The 15,976-nt window shown below is 40.2% G+C and overlaps 1 protein-coding gene across 1 annotated transcript in view; it reads right to left on the bottom strand.

The window, feature by feature from the left end:
- Positions 1-4,144: 4,144 nt before the first annotated feature.
- The window catches only part of LOC134082546 (protein NLRC5-like), a 176,473-nt gene continuing 164,641 nt past the window's right edge, over positions 4,145-15,976 (bottom strand). The window contains exons 31-35 of the mRNA XM_062538339.1: positions 15,662-15,835; positions 14,592-14,762; positions 13,808-13,981; positions 10,160-10,206; positions 4,145-7,001 (exon numbers count right to left, since the gene is read on the bottom strand). Of these exons, the coding sequence (XP_062394323.1) occupies positions 6,463-7,001; positions 10,160-10,206; positions 13,808-13,981; positions 14,592-14,762; positions 15,662-15,835 (1,105 nt within the window). The 3' untranslated portion in view covers positions 4,145-6,462. The remainder of the gene's footprint in view (positions 7,002-10,159; positions 10,207-13,807; positions 13,982-14,591; positions 14,763-15,661; positions 15,836-15,976) is intronic.

The raw sequence follows: 15,976 nt of genomic DNA, 5'->3' as shown, positions 1-15,976 counted from the left end.
GTATGGACTTGCTATATTAAATCCAGGTAACCAGATAATTAGGCTGCACGTCCGATTTCGCAAGTGACTACATTCAAAAATCGACAGCCGTCTGTAAGACCAAAGGCCAACACTTATAGGCTATCGTAGACTATACTGTATTCACCCACAGTAGGCTATCCTCTTAACTTTTTCGAAAAGAATGAAAGAAGGCAGTTTATTAAAGATATGGACTGCGAGAGTAGCCTTCAGCAGCTTTAGGCACTCAAGGTGAGGAAGTGCTCCATGCTGCATTATTGAGACGGGCTTCGTTTCGGGAAACATTCTTAAAACACAATATGAAAAAGACCTCCGATGCGCACTGATAGTTATGGGGCCGTAACTCAGGAGGATATACTTGAGCCTAAGAAATCAACAACGTCTGTAATTTGCAGCGTTTTTTTTTTCGGGAGGGTGTCCAACATTGCGGGTGTCCTGACCCCCCTCGTTCCTACGCGCCTGCCAGGCCCTATCTAAATGAATGGGGAGAGAGCTGGATGTCCATGTTCAGTGTAAGGGACATAAAAATCACATGTTTGAATTCACGATGGAAATCAGACTAAAATCACTGAAAAGGTTTGGTGGTTTTGTATCAAATTAACGCTTAAAAGGCCTTTTTCTTACTGGTAATCTTGGACTGCGCATGCGTGACCACCAAGGATCGGCAAAATGAGCAACGGCACTGGAAGAGGCGGGACATGTGCTAACCGTACAAACACCCGCCATCTTTGCGTTACGTCAGCGTTTCTCAAACTAGTGGGGCGCAGAGACATGCCAGGTGGGGCGCGAGCTGAAGTGAAAAACCGGAGATTTCTTTTTAATCTGTAGCCTGTGCCTTCCTTTATTGATAATTACGAGAATGCACCTCCATCTCACAAAACAAACACAAACAAGGTAGGTAATCTAGACTCTTGTAGGCCTATCATTGACCAGATGAAAATGTTAGTCTGTCCTGGAACAATAGTCCGAAAAAAATGATTGATGTCGGAATTTTAATTGCAGCGGAAACAAAAAAAAACTGTTTATGTTCGAGACGAGCGCAGTAAAATTGAAGGATATCTTGGCTATCTGTCCGACGACACAATTGCTGTTCTGCGATCTCCAAGAACAACTGCTTGACAAACGCAAACACTCATGTTTTGCCTTGCAAGTGGACACGGCCACCGACAGTTACAAAGGTGGTTTAGTTATTGCTTATGTCCGCTTTGTTAACTTGACAGCGGGCGAAGATATTCTATTCTGCGAGTATGCCAAAAGTAGGGCCACTGCAGATGAACTATTCAACATTGATCTCAACAATTAGTCTACCTGGCAGAACAGGACATCAAATGGGAAAACTGTGAGGGACTTTGCTCGGTTGGCGCACAGACGATAGCAGGTAAAAGAAATGCTATCGTCGTGATAAAGAGGGTAGTGCCCGATGCGCAACAGACGGGACTGTTTCATTCAAAATCTTATTCAGTCAAGGCTTGACCTGAATAAGATTTTGAACGAGGTTGTGAGAGTGCCCAGCCGCTACGCGTGGGCATTTTTAGGTCCATGTTGGACATGTCAGTTTAATAAAGACATTTTAAACTATTTGGAGTGCCTTGGTCGTGGAGAAATTCTCCTTTTCTACACAAACTATTTACCTTGGACCAAAGCACCCACCAACAAGCAGCATCAAAAGAACAAAGAGGACTGAGCACGCCACTAACTCTGAACATTTGAGGTTGTGAGAGTGTTGAACTTCATTTATAACACAATGGTAGCATATAGTTGGCCCTTTTGCTGTATTATTGGAAATCAGCTTTTTTTGAAGCAAGGATTGACACCTTGTCAATGACAAAAAAACTGACGTTATTGGTCATTGATTTAGATTTTTATTTTCTCTATTTTTGAACTGATTTATCTTTAGTAGCCTAACTGTTATTTGTTAGGCCTACTGATGTATATGTAGCAAGTGACGTTATAAATATGAAATTTGCATCTTCTCTACAGTTATATGAGCTTACTTTTAGATCATTTGTTTACATGCCAAAGTAAGGTCAATTGCCTTTTTAAAAAATAAAAGTATTTCCATGTTAAAACCATGTCCAATTCCATTTCACAACAAAACTAGATGTACCGCAAAGCGATACACAATATGACCGCCGCTCAGTCCTGCACATTCTCTCCGCAAATATCAATCACGCTTGTGTTTCCATCGCCTACTCCATCCCTACTGCAACTTTTATGTAAATGAGTGTGTGCATGTGTGCGCTTGCTTTTGTGTATGAGTGCTTCTCTGTCTAGTGTGAGTGTGTGTCTGCTTGTGTGTGTGTTTTATGTGTCTCTGTGTATATGTTCACTGTGTTCTCTGCCGTCACTGTCACTCCAATATCAGATAACACACACACACACACACACACACACTCACATGCGCGCGTGTGCACACACACACACACACACACACATACACAGGCACACACTCACACACACACACACACACACACACACACAGGCACAACCAGAGAGAGAGAGAGAGAAAGAGAGAACACACACAGAATACACACAGATAACACAGACACAGAGAGAGAGAGAGAGAGAAAGAAAGAGAACACACACAGAACAGGCACATACACACATATACACACATGCAAACACAAAGATGGGCACACAGAAACGCACCCACACACACAGGCTATAGTACATCACACACACACTCACTTCTCAGCTCCGGTGGTCTCACAAAATGTACTCAAAGATGTGTGTGTGTGTGTGTGTGTGTGTGTGTGTGTGTGCACTGTGCATCGCTCTCTCTCTCTCTCTGTGTGTGTGTGTGTGTGTGTGTGTGTGTGCACTGTGCATCTCTCTCTCTGTGTGTGTGTGTGTGTGTGTGTGTGTGAGAGGTGTGTGTAGGTGTGTGTGTGTGTGTGTGCGTAAGGGTGTATGTGTGCATGCATGTGGGCGTGTTTGTGCATGTGTTTGTGTAATGTTTTATGTACATGTGTGTATGTAGTGGTGCGTGTGTGTGTAGGTATGTGTGTGTGTGTGTGTGTGTGTGTATTTAAGTGTGTGTGTGTGTGTGTGTGTGTGTGTGTGTGTGTGTTCCTGCATGTTTGTTGCACCCAGAGCAACCATTCTCTTTTAAAACATATTTGGAAACTAGTTGATTAAAGGTTTCTAATGGTGTCACTTATATGTTTCTAGGACAAAAACTAGCAGAGATTGAGATGTTTGGAACAGTTTTTGAAATCCCCAGGGGGGGATTTAGACTCCACCATCTACTGGCCGATGGGTATACAGTCCTGAATGTACACATAAATCCATTTATTTTATAGCCCCCCATGGATGAAATTCCACAAAACTTGGCATACTCCCAGAGGGTGTCAGGTTAATCATACACATGACATTTGGTGCAGTTCATAACATCTCATCTGAAGATAGGGGCAATTAAAGCAATATTACATTGCATTTTCAATTTTTACCATGGGGGGGCAAATCACAAATGACTGGTTATAAGCTAAGTTGATGCAAGCTCTAGAGAACAACATACCATAAACATTTTGTCATCCTCGGTGCCACGCTTCAGGTAGTTATGTAGGGAAAACTGTCATTTTTGGGCTTCGGGCGGGGGCAGCGCGGGGGCGGAGTGACCCCCGGGGACGAAACGAAAATTTTCCATAGAAGTCAACTGGGGCTACATGCCCACCAAGTTTCATGCGCTCCGGTGTTACGGTGTCCCGGGAATCGTTGACGAAAAATGACGGGAAAAAAGAATTAAAAAAAAAAAAAAAAAAAAAACTTTGACAACAACTATATGACCGCTTTGCTAGCTACGCTAGCGGCGGTCATAATAATTGGCACTCACCTTGAGATCTTTTTAACGACCTAAGGCATATTTCACCTGTACTGACTGACACCTGTTTCAGAGCGAACTTTGTATTCCTGCAATGAGCTGCTATAAGAGGTTTTACAGCTTAGATTAGACACAGTACTAAAGCTTGTGCTTCCTGAAAGCTTCTTACAACTTTGACTCCATGCGTTCATAGTCCGGAAGCCAAAGGCCAGAATTTCGGGTGAATCTGGTGTCCTTGTAAGTGGCAGACATTTCAGCAACAAAAGTTTCATTTTATAGTGAGGAGGTACGGGAGGCTGTTTTATCTTTTTTATTATTTTTTTTTACAAACTGGAAACTTTTGATATCCATATTCAGCTTGAAATTAAGACACGGGGCAGTTTAGACAAAATGCCAAATGCCAAATACAATATTGCTGAACTGATATGTAAAAAAATCTAGCTGTTGAAATAAAAAATGTTTCATACTTTTCATGATTTTGGCTCACAGGGCATTAAGGTTGTTAACATTGGAAATTGGCCAGGGCATATACTGGGGCACCACTATCTTAAATCACTACAAGATAAATCAGAAAAAGACATTCAGACGAAAAAACAAGTTGACACCACGTCTCCCAGACTATTCAAAACATTCAAGCCTAAACAGAAACACATATCATTTGCAAGCTTAAACAGAAGCACATATTATTTGCAATAGCCTCTAAAAGTAACAACAATGCAAAAAAGCTAATCTTTCCTTCAAACAACACAATCTTTGGTCAAAACAGTTTGTGCTTTGCCATGGAGAACACAAGGCAAAACACTACACATGTGATAACAGTGGAATAAAATGAAATTACATTCCAAATATACTGGAGATGAATACAAACGGAAGATAAGCAGAATGATGGCCTTCGAGGTGACCTTTAAGATGGAAATAATGAGTATTTCTCAAAGTCAAGAGCGCATCCTTGATAGAATGCTTTCTTTCGAGTCGGGTGCTAGAGAGACAAGGCTACACACCTTCCCAGTACCCTCCCCAGCCATCAAGATCACATGCAATAGAACAGCCTAGCGAGTGTGGAAGTGCACGCCGGTTCCAGCTGCACGCTTCATTTAAACCGTGGAAATTGTGCTGCTTTTACAGGAGTTCCGGCAACTGTGCAGCTGCACTTTCCTCTAAATAAACTTTTTGGAGTAGCCTACAGTATTTCCACAATCGACTTGGTCTTCACATATCACAATCCGTAGTTTATAATTATGTTAGTGTCAATGGAAAGATATACCGGTAATTGACAACGGCAACGGTAATGTTAAACTTGTACAAAGTTCGCATTGGGCGAAGTTCAGAGATACATTAATAACAAAAGTCTATCACAACTTATTCATGCACATTGACATAGGCTATGCATTTATCATGAATATGCACAATAACTTGATATAAATGTCTGAGCAAATATACGATGGCATTACCAAAACACTTGAGAAATCGTATTTAGCCTACATTAACACGCACTGCTTCTTTGCATCTACTTTCCATCTCCCTCTTCCTCTTTTTTTTTTAAATCACACCATCAGAAAATTTCTAATTGTCCATACGCAAAGGATTGTGGGTTATTTCTTCACGCCGAGGATCCATCGATGCATCCTCCGAAATTCTCAGAACGAAGGACTCAGTACTTGCTAAAATTTTAAAGCATCCTTGACTTTGGAACAGTGCTTGACGAGATTTGATGATGTAATGTCCTTGAAAAAGTGGCTTGGAATGACCAATCCTTGACTTTGAGAAACACCCAATGTCTCGGCAGAGTTCTAAGCCCCCACCCCGCCACTATTTCCATCGAACAGGTCACCTCGCCGACCATTATCCCTTACATATAATGCAGTTTATTACTTTGGCACACTACTACAATCATGTCCTAAACTCATTTATGTATTTAAAGTTGAAAACAGAAAACAAAAGAAATTCATTCATTCAATTGTGTATAATGGTTACGGGACACAATAAGACACAACTGTGTGACAAAGAAATTGCCATTTGCCAAGTTATACTGACATCATTACTGTCACTCTTCAAGACAACATGCCGATCAATGATGTAGTAATTACACTAGAATTCAAATTAAAGTAAATGTATGTATAGACAACAGTCCAAAGCCCTTCACACAGCCATAGAAACATAAATAACCAAAAAATAAGTTCATAAGCAATATGGCATAAGCAATGTAGAGTGGTTCAATTATGGCTCTGGATGCACAAATATGAAATCAGTCACTGGAAAGCCATACGCGTAGATCAGCAGCTGTCATTTCTGTGGAGCTCTCTGGATGCACATATTTTGAAGTCAGAACAATCTCTTTCAGCCAACAGCACTGGGAAACCAAACCACAGCTAGGTTGACTGAAAACATTCTGTTTTTCAGATAACATGTGAACCATTTTGAAACCCTGGGACCTACTTTGTCCCTCAAGCATCAAAACAGACAAAAACAGAAATTAAGAAAGAGTGTGGAAAGGGACAAAGGGATCATAGTGGAGGTCTGAGACTCACAATAGTCATACACAAATCTGAAAGTGGATCAGTACCAGATCCAAGCCAAACAAGGGCCTGCTGTATGAACAGGTGACAACCTGTTAGAGAAGGAACTCAAGTGATCTGGCACAGAGACACTGAGGAGCGAGGAGAAGTAACCAGGAATCCTGGATAGAGGGGCTCAGTGAATGTGGAGCGGAAAGTATGCAGGTGGGTGAGTGTGTGAGAGGAGACGCTGTAGAAGGACAAAGTGCCGGCCGGCCAGTCCAAGTAAACTCCTACTCTTCTGGAGCCAGAGGAGGGGGCAGGTATGGCAGTGTGTTTATTAATGTGTGAGGCAGAGTAACTGTCAGGAAAGCACTCCAGACTCCAGGACTTGGAATTATATCCCAGTCTGCAGTCAATACCATTCCCTTTCCTCTTGATGCTTTTATAGGCCACAGCTACAACAACCTTACTCCCACTCCACTCCACCTCCCAGTAGCAATGTCTAGACAGACTCTCTGTACACAACACCTGAGGCCAGCCGTCAAATCTCTCTGGGTGTTCAGGATACTGCTGGTTCTCTTTTGCCCATGTCACCTTTCTGTTCCCCTCAGTGAGAGAGAGATTCATATGTGCTATGTTTGGGTCCAGTGTGAGTTCACAGGCATCTGGGAAGAGAAGGAGAAGGGACATAAAGAGGAAAAGGAGGAGGGGTGGGAGATGAGGAGGAAAGATAAAGTGAGAGAAAGGCAGACAGACAGTGAGATAGAGAGAAGTGAAAGGTTGGATGAGGGGGAGATGGGAAAGAGAGATAAATGGGTGTTTTCCCACATGGTCCCTTTGAACCTTCTGAACTAGATGACTAACACATGTGTCAACTATTAAATATGTTTACAGTAGGCCTACTATACTGCATTGTGAGGCTAAGCCAGTGTAAACTAAACAGTATGGGAGTTTTGAGACATGGCAGCTGGCTCAGCCAGTTGCCTTTGAAGGAAGTTGAAATAGGTTATTTGGTAGCCTACTTGAGTTATTTCTCTGTGACGATTGTAATACATTTTGGACTGAAAGAAGAAATATGAAATATGCCCACATCCCCTAGCCTGGTCCTACCATACTCTCGAGTCTGGCCACTTTCCATTGCCAAGTGTGAAGTTACTTGAATGCGGGTTGTTTTGTTATAAATAAGTTACAAAGTAATACGTTAATTTGCCTCAAGCTTTAATTAGTTACTGTCTCTTTAAGATTCTCAGCTGTGTCAATAAACCTGTGGACTTCAGAACCAGATCGGTCTTAATGAAAAACAAGCAGTTAGAATTAAGCTTACAACAGCCTACATAGGACTTGGTGTGCTATGCCTAAACAGTATTTGCTTTAACTTTGTCCCCATATCTTCATACCCGTGGTGACCAGTTGGGACATCTGCAAATAAATAACATGCTGGTGTTTTCATCTGCACTTCATTTTAGCCTACTTTCTACTTAATGCTGCTAATGAAAAAGTAGTTGAGTAAAAGTAAGAAAAAAAAAACTCAAGTAAAGAACTTCCCTATTCATACGTAAGTAGTGTACTTAAAAAATACTATTTAGTTATTTTGCATCTGTGCTCTTCAGGTGGAGGTCACTCTCTGTCTCCCTCTCAAGTTCAAGTTAATTTATTAGTATGACAAATATGTTTGCATTGCTAAAGCAGACCATCTAGACATACATTTACACATAGAATGCCTGGAATACTGCACATGGCATATAGACATGCATCCAAAATGAACTAACAAACTGGTGAATGTGCGTGTGTTTATGTGTATGCGTGTGTGTGTGTGTGTGTGTGTGTGTGTGTGTGTGTGTGTGAGTGGGTACTGTACGTGTGTGAGTGTGTCTGTGTATGCGTGCATGTAGCTTCACAGATAGGTGCCGTACAAAAGCAAAATCATTTAACCACTGTCGCTGGCCTTATGACAGTCAGTGACGTATTTGGCAGCAATACCTGCTGTCTGTCCCTGTTGTCCAAGCAAGACTGCCACCATTTCCTGTTCCTCTAGACTTCGGAACCCCGGGATTAAGTTTGTAAGCCTGTCAAAGTATGACTTTCGTATGATGGTATACTTCTCTTACAATTCTTGAATGATTGTATTGGTGTTCAGTAATTAATGTCTGTTAAGGATAGACTAGTTACTCTCAGTACAGGAGATCTTGAGTTTCTACTGCATTAAAGTGCAGTTTGTCAGTGGGACTTGTTTGTAGATGCATCCAGAATTTGAGGACTCTTGTTTAAGGCCAATGGAAATCTGCCTAGTTCTACTCTGCACACATTTGTTGGTGTTTTCTTGTGTGAACTCTGCATGCAGGCTTTCTATAGGATGTCTATGGATGTCCCATCTAATGTTGCTGTGCTCACTGAGTGGACCCCATACCCCACTTCCATACTGTGCAATGGGCTAGATTACACAGTCAAGTCTCTCTCCCTCTCCCTCTCTCTCTCTCTCTCTCTCTCTCTGTTTTATTTTTATATATGATGCATTGTTTTACCTGATGTATTAGGCATCTAACTTTTTTATTATTATTATTTGTAAAGTCTATGTTTGAAGCAACACTAAAGAGTTTTACGTACCTAAAAATTATGTTTCCAAAATAATTTCAGCGGTTCATCAACTCGTAACAGGGTCAACGGCACTTCTGCATTCACTTTGCGGCCCTCTATCAGCTATAACCGCACTATTTAACTTTACCAGATTGGGTAGTGTACCTGTAGTTTGATGAAATGAGACATAAGAAACTACTCATACTCTACATTGTCTGTGGACATCATTATTTGCTGGATAAACAAATAGTGTGCTTGTGTGTGGCAGAGGAAAAGTGCTTTAGTTTCTCTTTAATGGAACACTTCACCGTTTTTTCATATTAAACTACGTTATTCCCTTAACTAAGACGAGTTGATACATACCTCTCACATTTCAATGCGTGGGGATGAATAGGGAAAACATGGAAGTGTTTGGTCACTTCGAACTTCATCTCTGTTTGGAACCTAATAAATGAACTGGGCCAGCTACTGTAAGTCCTATCAAAGTAGCGCCGCGCACCAGAGCCGGTGAGTGCACGTGTTGAAACGTGAGAGGATGTATCAACTCGTCTTAGTATGTCTTAGTACAGTGTACATTTCACTGACAGTGTTTTTGTGAAATGTCCTGACTCCGATTTTTCTGACAGCGTTTTTTCTGAGACCTGAGTCCACTTTTTCCGAGACCTGACTCCTTTGAGATGTTTTTCTGAGCCCGTTTGGTTTGATGTGCAGCTTTATCTGAGAGAGTTTTTTCTGACGCTGAGGCAGTTTTGTTGCCTAGGTGTTTTTCTAAGTCTGACACCTGAGTTTGAGGATGTCCTAAAATGAACACTGTATACTGGATATCTGAGTTTTTTTTTTTAAATGGCTGTTGTTGGGTTTTCATCTTTTTTTTTTATTAATCATGTATTGTCCATTGACCTTGCCACTGCTGTAATCCCAATGCTATAATATAGCAGAGACTTTTTGGTGTTCTTTCTGGATTTAAATGGCATTCAGAGGTCAATGAGAAAGTCCACGTTCCACATTTTCATATCAACCTAAATTAAGGAGGTGGTAGATCCGTCTGGCTCTTTGTTTAAATAAATCACGCCTCTTTCATAAGGCCGCCCTGATTTCGAACTTGCTCGATGTGGGTGTGTCAGAAGCTGGGATGGCAGAATAGGGTAAAACAGAGGTGTGCAACAGAAATGCGTGAATAAAAGCTTATGCACGATTTCCTCGCGAACGGGAGAATTCCCCTTATACTGAATAAACCATAAAAACTTACATCTCAGCAAACGTGGTCTTGCTTTGCTTACAGAAGCAGGGTCAGTTCTGTAAGAAAAGAAAAAAATGCAATAGTGCTTTGCTGTTTGTGCCACCTGTTAAATGTAATCCCACAGAATATAGCCTTCTACCATACATATTGTTGTCCTAATATGAAGTAATGAATTAACTCACTTTCCAGTTGTCTTCATCACCCAAAACAGTATTCATCTACTTATCATAGTGGTACTTCTCTAAACATCTAAACATGCATATTTCATGTGAGTCTTAATGACTAATGGACTTATACTACTTGACTTGTACTTTCCATCAATCAGGTAGTATATATATACAGTGAGGAGAAAATGTATTTGATACCATGCTAAAGTTGCCTAAAAAGAAGAATATAAAATCATCATTTGACAATTGATCTTAATGTCTTAATTTAAAAAATGAGTAAAAATAAGACCGCTTAGTACCCCAATTTTCTTTGTGATTGAATAATGTTTCGTAAATAAATAAATGTTCTTCCTAAATGCTAGGGGGAAGGAAGTATTTGACCCCCAATGTAACCCTATGGGAATTTAACACATAGGGTTAACATAGGGGCAGGCAGATTTTTATTTTTTAAGGCCAGCTATTTCATGGATTCAAGATATTATGCATCCTGATAAAGTTCCCTTGGCCGTTGTAATTAAAATAGCCCCACATCATTACATACCTTTCACCATAGCTAGAGATTGGCATGGTGCTTTTTCTAGTAGGCCTATTAGCCTGCTCATTGAGCTTAATGCAAATCAAACAGGCTAATAGGCCTACTGGAAAAAGCACCATGCCAATCTCTAGCTATGGTAAAGGGTATGTGATGATGTGGGGCTATTTTAGTTCCAAAGGCCAAGGTCAATTTATCAGGATGCATAATATCCTAGATCCATGAACTAGCTGGCCTTTAAAAATAAAAATCTGCCTGCCCCTATGTGAAACCTATGTGTTAAATAATATTACATAATGACGCTGTCTTATAAACATGAGCTACGCAATCTTTTGGCGTTTGAAAAAAATAAAATGAAATTGAAATTATATTCATATGATGATATGCTGAAATGTATGCTTTTGGCTACTGTAGGCTACCTGGAATTTACATTTCACACGCAATTACGCAGGCAGTCCGTGTTTGCCCAAGACGTGAGAACTCCTGCAGAATTCGGCTTGTCAACAAATGCATGTGTATCCTAGCTCTATCACCATGCTGCCAACCAAACTGCTCGGGAGCTGGCTATGTGTGCGTATAGCTCAACGTGTAAATCTACAGCCTATAGGCTACTGACCAAACAATTACAGTTTTTTTCAATCGCTAACAAGCGTTTGTCCATTCAGTTGACACATTTTCAAAACTCTAAACACAGTTAGCACAGCATCGGTCTTTTGTGGCCATACCATTCACACATTTCATGTTGTTTTCACACAGTATGCAGTCAGTGAATACATTTTCACAATGCTTACATTTTCTTAACAGAGAAACTATACTTCCCAACAAAATAATGGATTATTTTTGTATTATTTTTGAATGTTAACACACAACATCCCACAATAGTTAAAACAATATTCCAAACCTTAGATACAATATAAAAACCTCTGCTTCTGCAATGTTATCAATTCAAAAGCAATATATCTCAGCTGATAATAAACAAACAATGGAATAATTGACACACAGATGATTTACAGTATGTTGGGTAAATTGGGCCAACCACAGCTGATTCCAGTCTAGACTCAGTGGCAGGGGTTATTTCTCTCTATTACATTGACACGTACACAGTAAAAAGAGGAGGTGATGTTTTTGGAAGCAGAAACTGAAAAAGACAAATACTGTAATCTCTGGACGAGGAAGAGCAAGAGTAAGGGGCCCAGGGAGAAGAGCAGGCCCAGTGAGAGATGCAGTGAGAGGTGCAGGAGCACTGAGAGGAGCAGGTGCAGAGATTAGACACAGTAATATTGTGCTTTCTTTTGTTCACCCCCTTTTTATCTGGGCTTTTTGCTGTTGTTTTTTGTTCAGAATGCTCTTGTGTTTCATGGATATTTTGTTCACTGCAATGCTGTAAAACTTTTTCTGTTCTATCATTGTCTACTGTAAACTAAATTTAAATTTATGTTATAGAGACACTAAAAATTACCACCCTAGATTAGGCTACGCTATTGCTCATAAATATCGTAATCGTTTTTTAAAAATAAGTAATTGACCAACATTAGGCTATCCCAATACCGAGAACGTGCACAGACCTGAGCTGAAAGCCTAGTTTTACAAATGTATCACATAACTGGTATTGTAGTACCACATACTTTAATATTTAATGTGCAGCCTCAATATGTCTAGCCTATATTGTACGCTATGTCTTACTTGCTTCTGGTGTAACCGTGACAGATTTTACGACAAGAAATTGCCGTTTCCCAACTGTAGGGGGACCCCGAGAGCAAAACTTCCATGGTGTTGCTTTAAATGGGAAAATTACCGGAAATCTTAGTCACTTTTAAACATGAGGCTAGCAGGCAATATGCTAATGGTCTAAACCGATTCAATGATCTATGCTAGGCTGAAGCTAAAAGTTTTATCGCCAGGCTCACAGAATGGCTGGATAAACGGGAAAAAGGTAATTATCAATTGTTTTGCTCGAGGGGAGGTGGAACGTGAGCTTAATTCCAAAAATGGCAGAATATCCCTTTAAGGACACCAATTTTCTTTGTGAATGAAGTATGTATCGTAAATAAATAAATATTCTTCTATAAAATAGGAGAGAGTAATTGACCCCTATGTTAAATTCTCATAGAGGCAGGAAGATTTGTTTTATACGTTTCTATTTTTAAAGGCCAGCTATTTCATGGATCCACGATACCATGAATCCTGATAAAGTCCCCTTGGCCTTTGGAATTTAAATAGCCCGATATCATCACATACTCTCCACCATACCTAGAGATTGGCATGGTGTTTTTTCTATTTAGCCTATTAGCCTGTTTGATGCTCATTGAGCTCAATGTGTGTGTAAATTAGACTCCAGAACACTGACCCCTACACCCTAATATATATTTCTTGTTGTGCTTTATTGATGATGATTAACTGTTTGATCTCCACTGAATTGCTGTGATTTTATGACATTGTAGTGACTCATACTCAGTGTGTAGTGTTTTTATAGTCGCTGAAGTCAGCCTTCAGAGTGCCTACTACTTTGCTGTGATTTTGACTACTAAAACTGTATTTTTATATGGAACCATGTCTCTGTTTTCTCAGTACCCGGACCTGATAATGTAATGGGAGTCTTACACAGTGTCCTAACTGCAAGCGACGCGACCGAATGCGTGCGACAAAATCAGTTCCATCCCTGTATTTTCAATTGGAATGTCCTGACTGAATGCGATGCGACCGAACGCGACAAGTTGCTTTGCGAAGCGACTTCTTCAACCCTGTTTTGTCGCGCTGTCCGTTTCTATTTTAGTTGCGTCGCGTCGCCTTGACATTAACTTCTTCACGACGTAACAAAGGTTCCTTAAAGAATGTTAATGGATACAATGTGGACACAAACTATCCGGCAGTCGCTTTCAATTAGGACACGGTGTTAGTGGTAATTTACAGTGTCCTGGGTTAGGCCTGCATAGTCAAACTTCATTATGCTACACATACTTAAGTATCTTCAATTTAGAGTCAGGATCCTTCTGTCTAGCAGATAACTTCCCTTGTCCTGATTCTCCAGGATAATTGTAGCTCACATCCAACTCTTTTAGATGGTAAGGGTTTGAAGTCAGAGCTGAAGCCAGATAACCACAACCCTTCTTAGAGATGAGACAATCAGCAAGCCTGGGTGAGAGAGAGAGAGAGAGAGAGAGAGAGAGAGAGAGAGAGAGAGAGAGAGAGAGAGAGAGAGAGAGAGAGAGAGAGAGAGAGAGAGAGAGAGAGAGAGAGAGAGAGAGAGAGATAGAGAGAGAGAGAGAGAGAGAGAGAGAGAGAGAGAGAGAGAGAGAGAGAGAGAGAGAGAGAGTTGATGACAATGATGTAAAGGATGGAGATGGAGTTATGGACATACTGTAGTGAAATAACACTCCTCCATAAACAAAATCGTACTCCCCATCAGTACGATACCTCTAGAGTACTTAAATGACTTTGTTGGACAGAGGTTTTAAAGATAGGCATTAATACAATAATCAGATAATAAGATGTCAAAACTAGATAACACATGATTAAAATATGAATGAAACACGACTATCACAGCCATGGCGATATCTGCTACTGATGGCACTCTCACTAGCCATATTGCTTGATTTGACTACACCAGTGCAATAATATAAGCAAGGTACAACTTATTCAGTGAACTACTCCATTTTCAGTATTTAAATTCTATTGTTATGTAGTCATGGATCTTCTACCTTATCAGGAAATCTAAGTCAGTAAAAATATGTCTACCACCCACCTTAATGTCTGCAGTTTGCAATTGGAACTGGACAATCCCTTAGAGAAAAGCTCAACTCCTGAATCCCCCAGGTCATTATTACTCAGGTCCAGCTCTAGCAGGGAGTTTGGTGACCGTAGAACTGAAGCCACAATCTCACAGGACTTAAATGTGAGTTTATAGTCAGCAAATCTGGAACAATGTTTTGGCAAAATTATGACAAAACTCAACCAATTAGGCACAGTTACAATAAATCAAACTGAATAAATGTTTTAATTGCACATACAATTATATGTAGATTATACACTAATAAGCTATGCTTTCATGCTAAAGAATGATGGCAAGTACTGGTCTGCCTGATGTTGAAAATTTGAAATTCCATATATGGAACTTTGTGAAAATATAGTTTTTAGTTTAAAGGGGAACCTGTACATCTACAATTGCAATGAGTACTAATCTTTATGAAGTACGAGTAACAGGCCTTGCTTAACAACAATAAAATTACTTTGGTACATTTAGGCTACTCCTGGGTTTCCAGTCTTCATGTTTTGTTAAAACTGGGGATACCGGAAATACCGGGAATACTGGGAATACTGAATGAGCTAAGTTAATAAATACATTTTCATGCATGTCTCACACATGAATGCAAACATTTAAATAAATAAAATAGAATAAAAACACATTGCCCTTCGGTTTCTCAGGGCATTGACACTTGCCAAGTTTGCCTGTTGTGCATGAAGGCCGCTGTGTTGGAGATTTACTTTTGTTCTTACTTTTGTTCTTTCTTTGGACAACTGAGCTATTAGCATTGCTTTTTCCACTACTTGGTTGAATTCTGGTGTGGCTGTGAATGGGGCTAATGTCACTTGCATGACTGATTGGTTTGTAGTCATTGGAATTACGATCTTTCACAATGTTGCAATTTACTAGTTATGACATAAACTGCAAATGTCTTTACATGAAAAATTGTCTTTAAAATTGACAAACATCATATGGGTAACACCTCATCTGTGTTTATTTAACATTTAGATCAATTAATGAAAAATACAAATCCAGCCTGCAAAATTATATTTCTGTTTCCTGGTACATACTGAAGTGCTTCAACTTTGCGGTGAGGATCCTCCAGTGTGGCAGATAACAGCTTCTGTGCTGATTCTCCAGGATGATTGTTGCTCACATCCAGCTCTTCCATGCAGGAGGGGTTTAACATCAGTGTGAGAGCCAGACAAACATAACCTTCATCTGAGATACCACAATTACTGAGCCTGAAAGACAGACAGACAGACAGACCGACAGACAGGCATACAGACACAGAGGAGTCACACACACACACACACACACACACACACACACAGAAAGGATCAGAAATCATGGAATCATTTTTTTTTATGTATCCTGTTTTGAAA

This window comes from Sardina pilchardus, chromosome 1 (assembly GCF_963854185.1).
Source record: "Sardina pilchardus chromosome 1, fSarPil1.1, whole genome shotgun sequence".
Taxonomy (NCBI): Eukaryota; Metazoa; Chordata; class Actinopteri; order Clupeiformes; family Clupeidae; genus Sardina; species Sardina pilchardus.
Note: the sequence above shows the minus strand (reverse complement) of the source record. Positions and strands in the feature narration are given on the sequence as shown.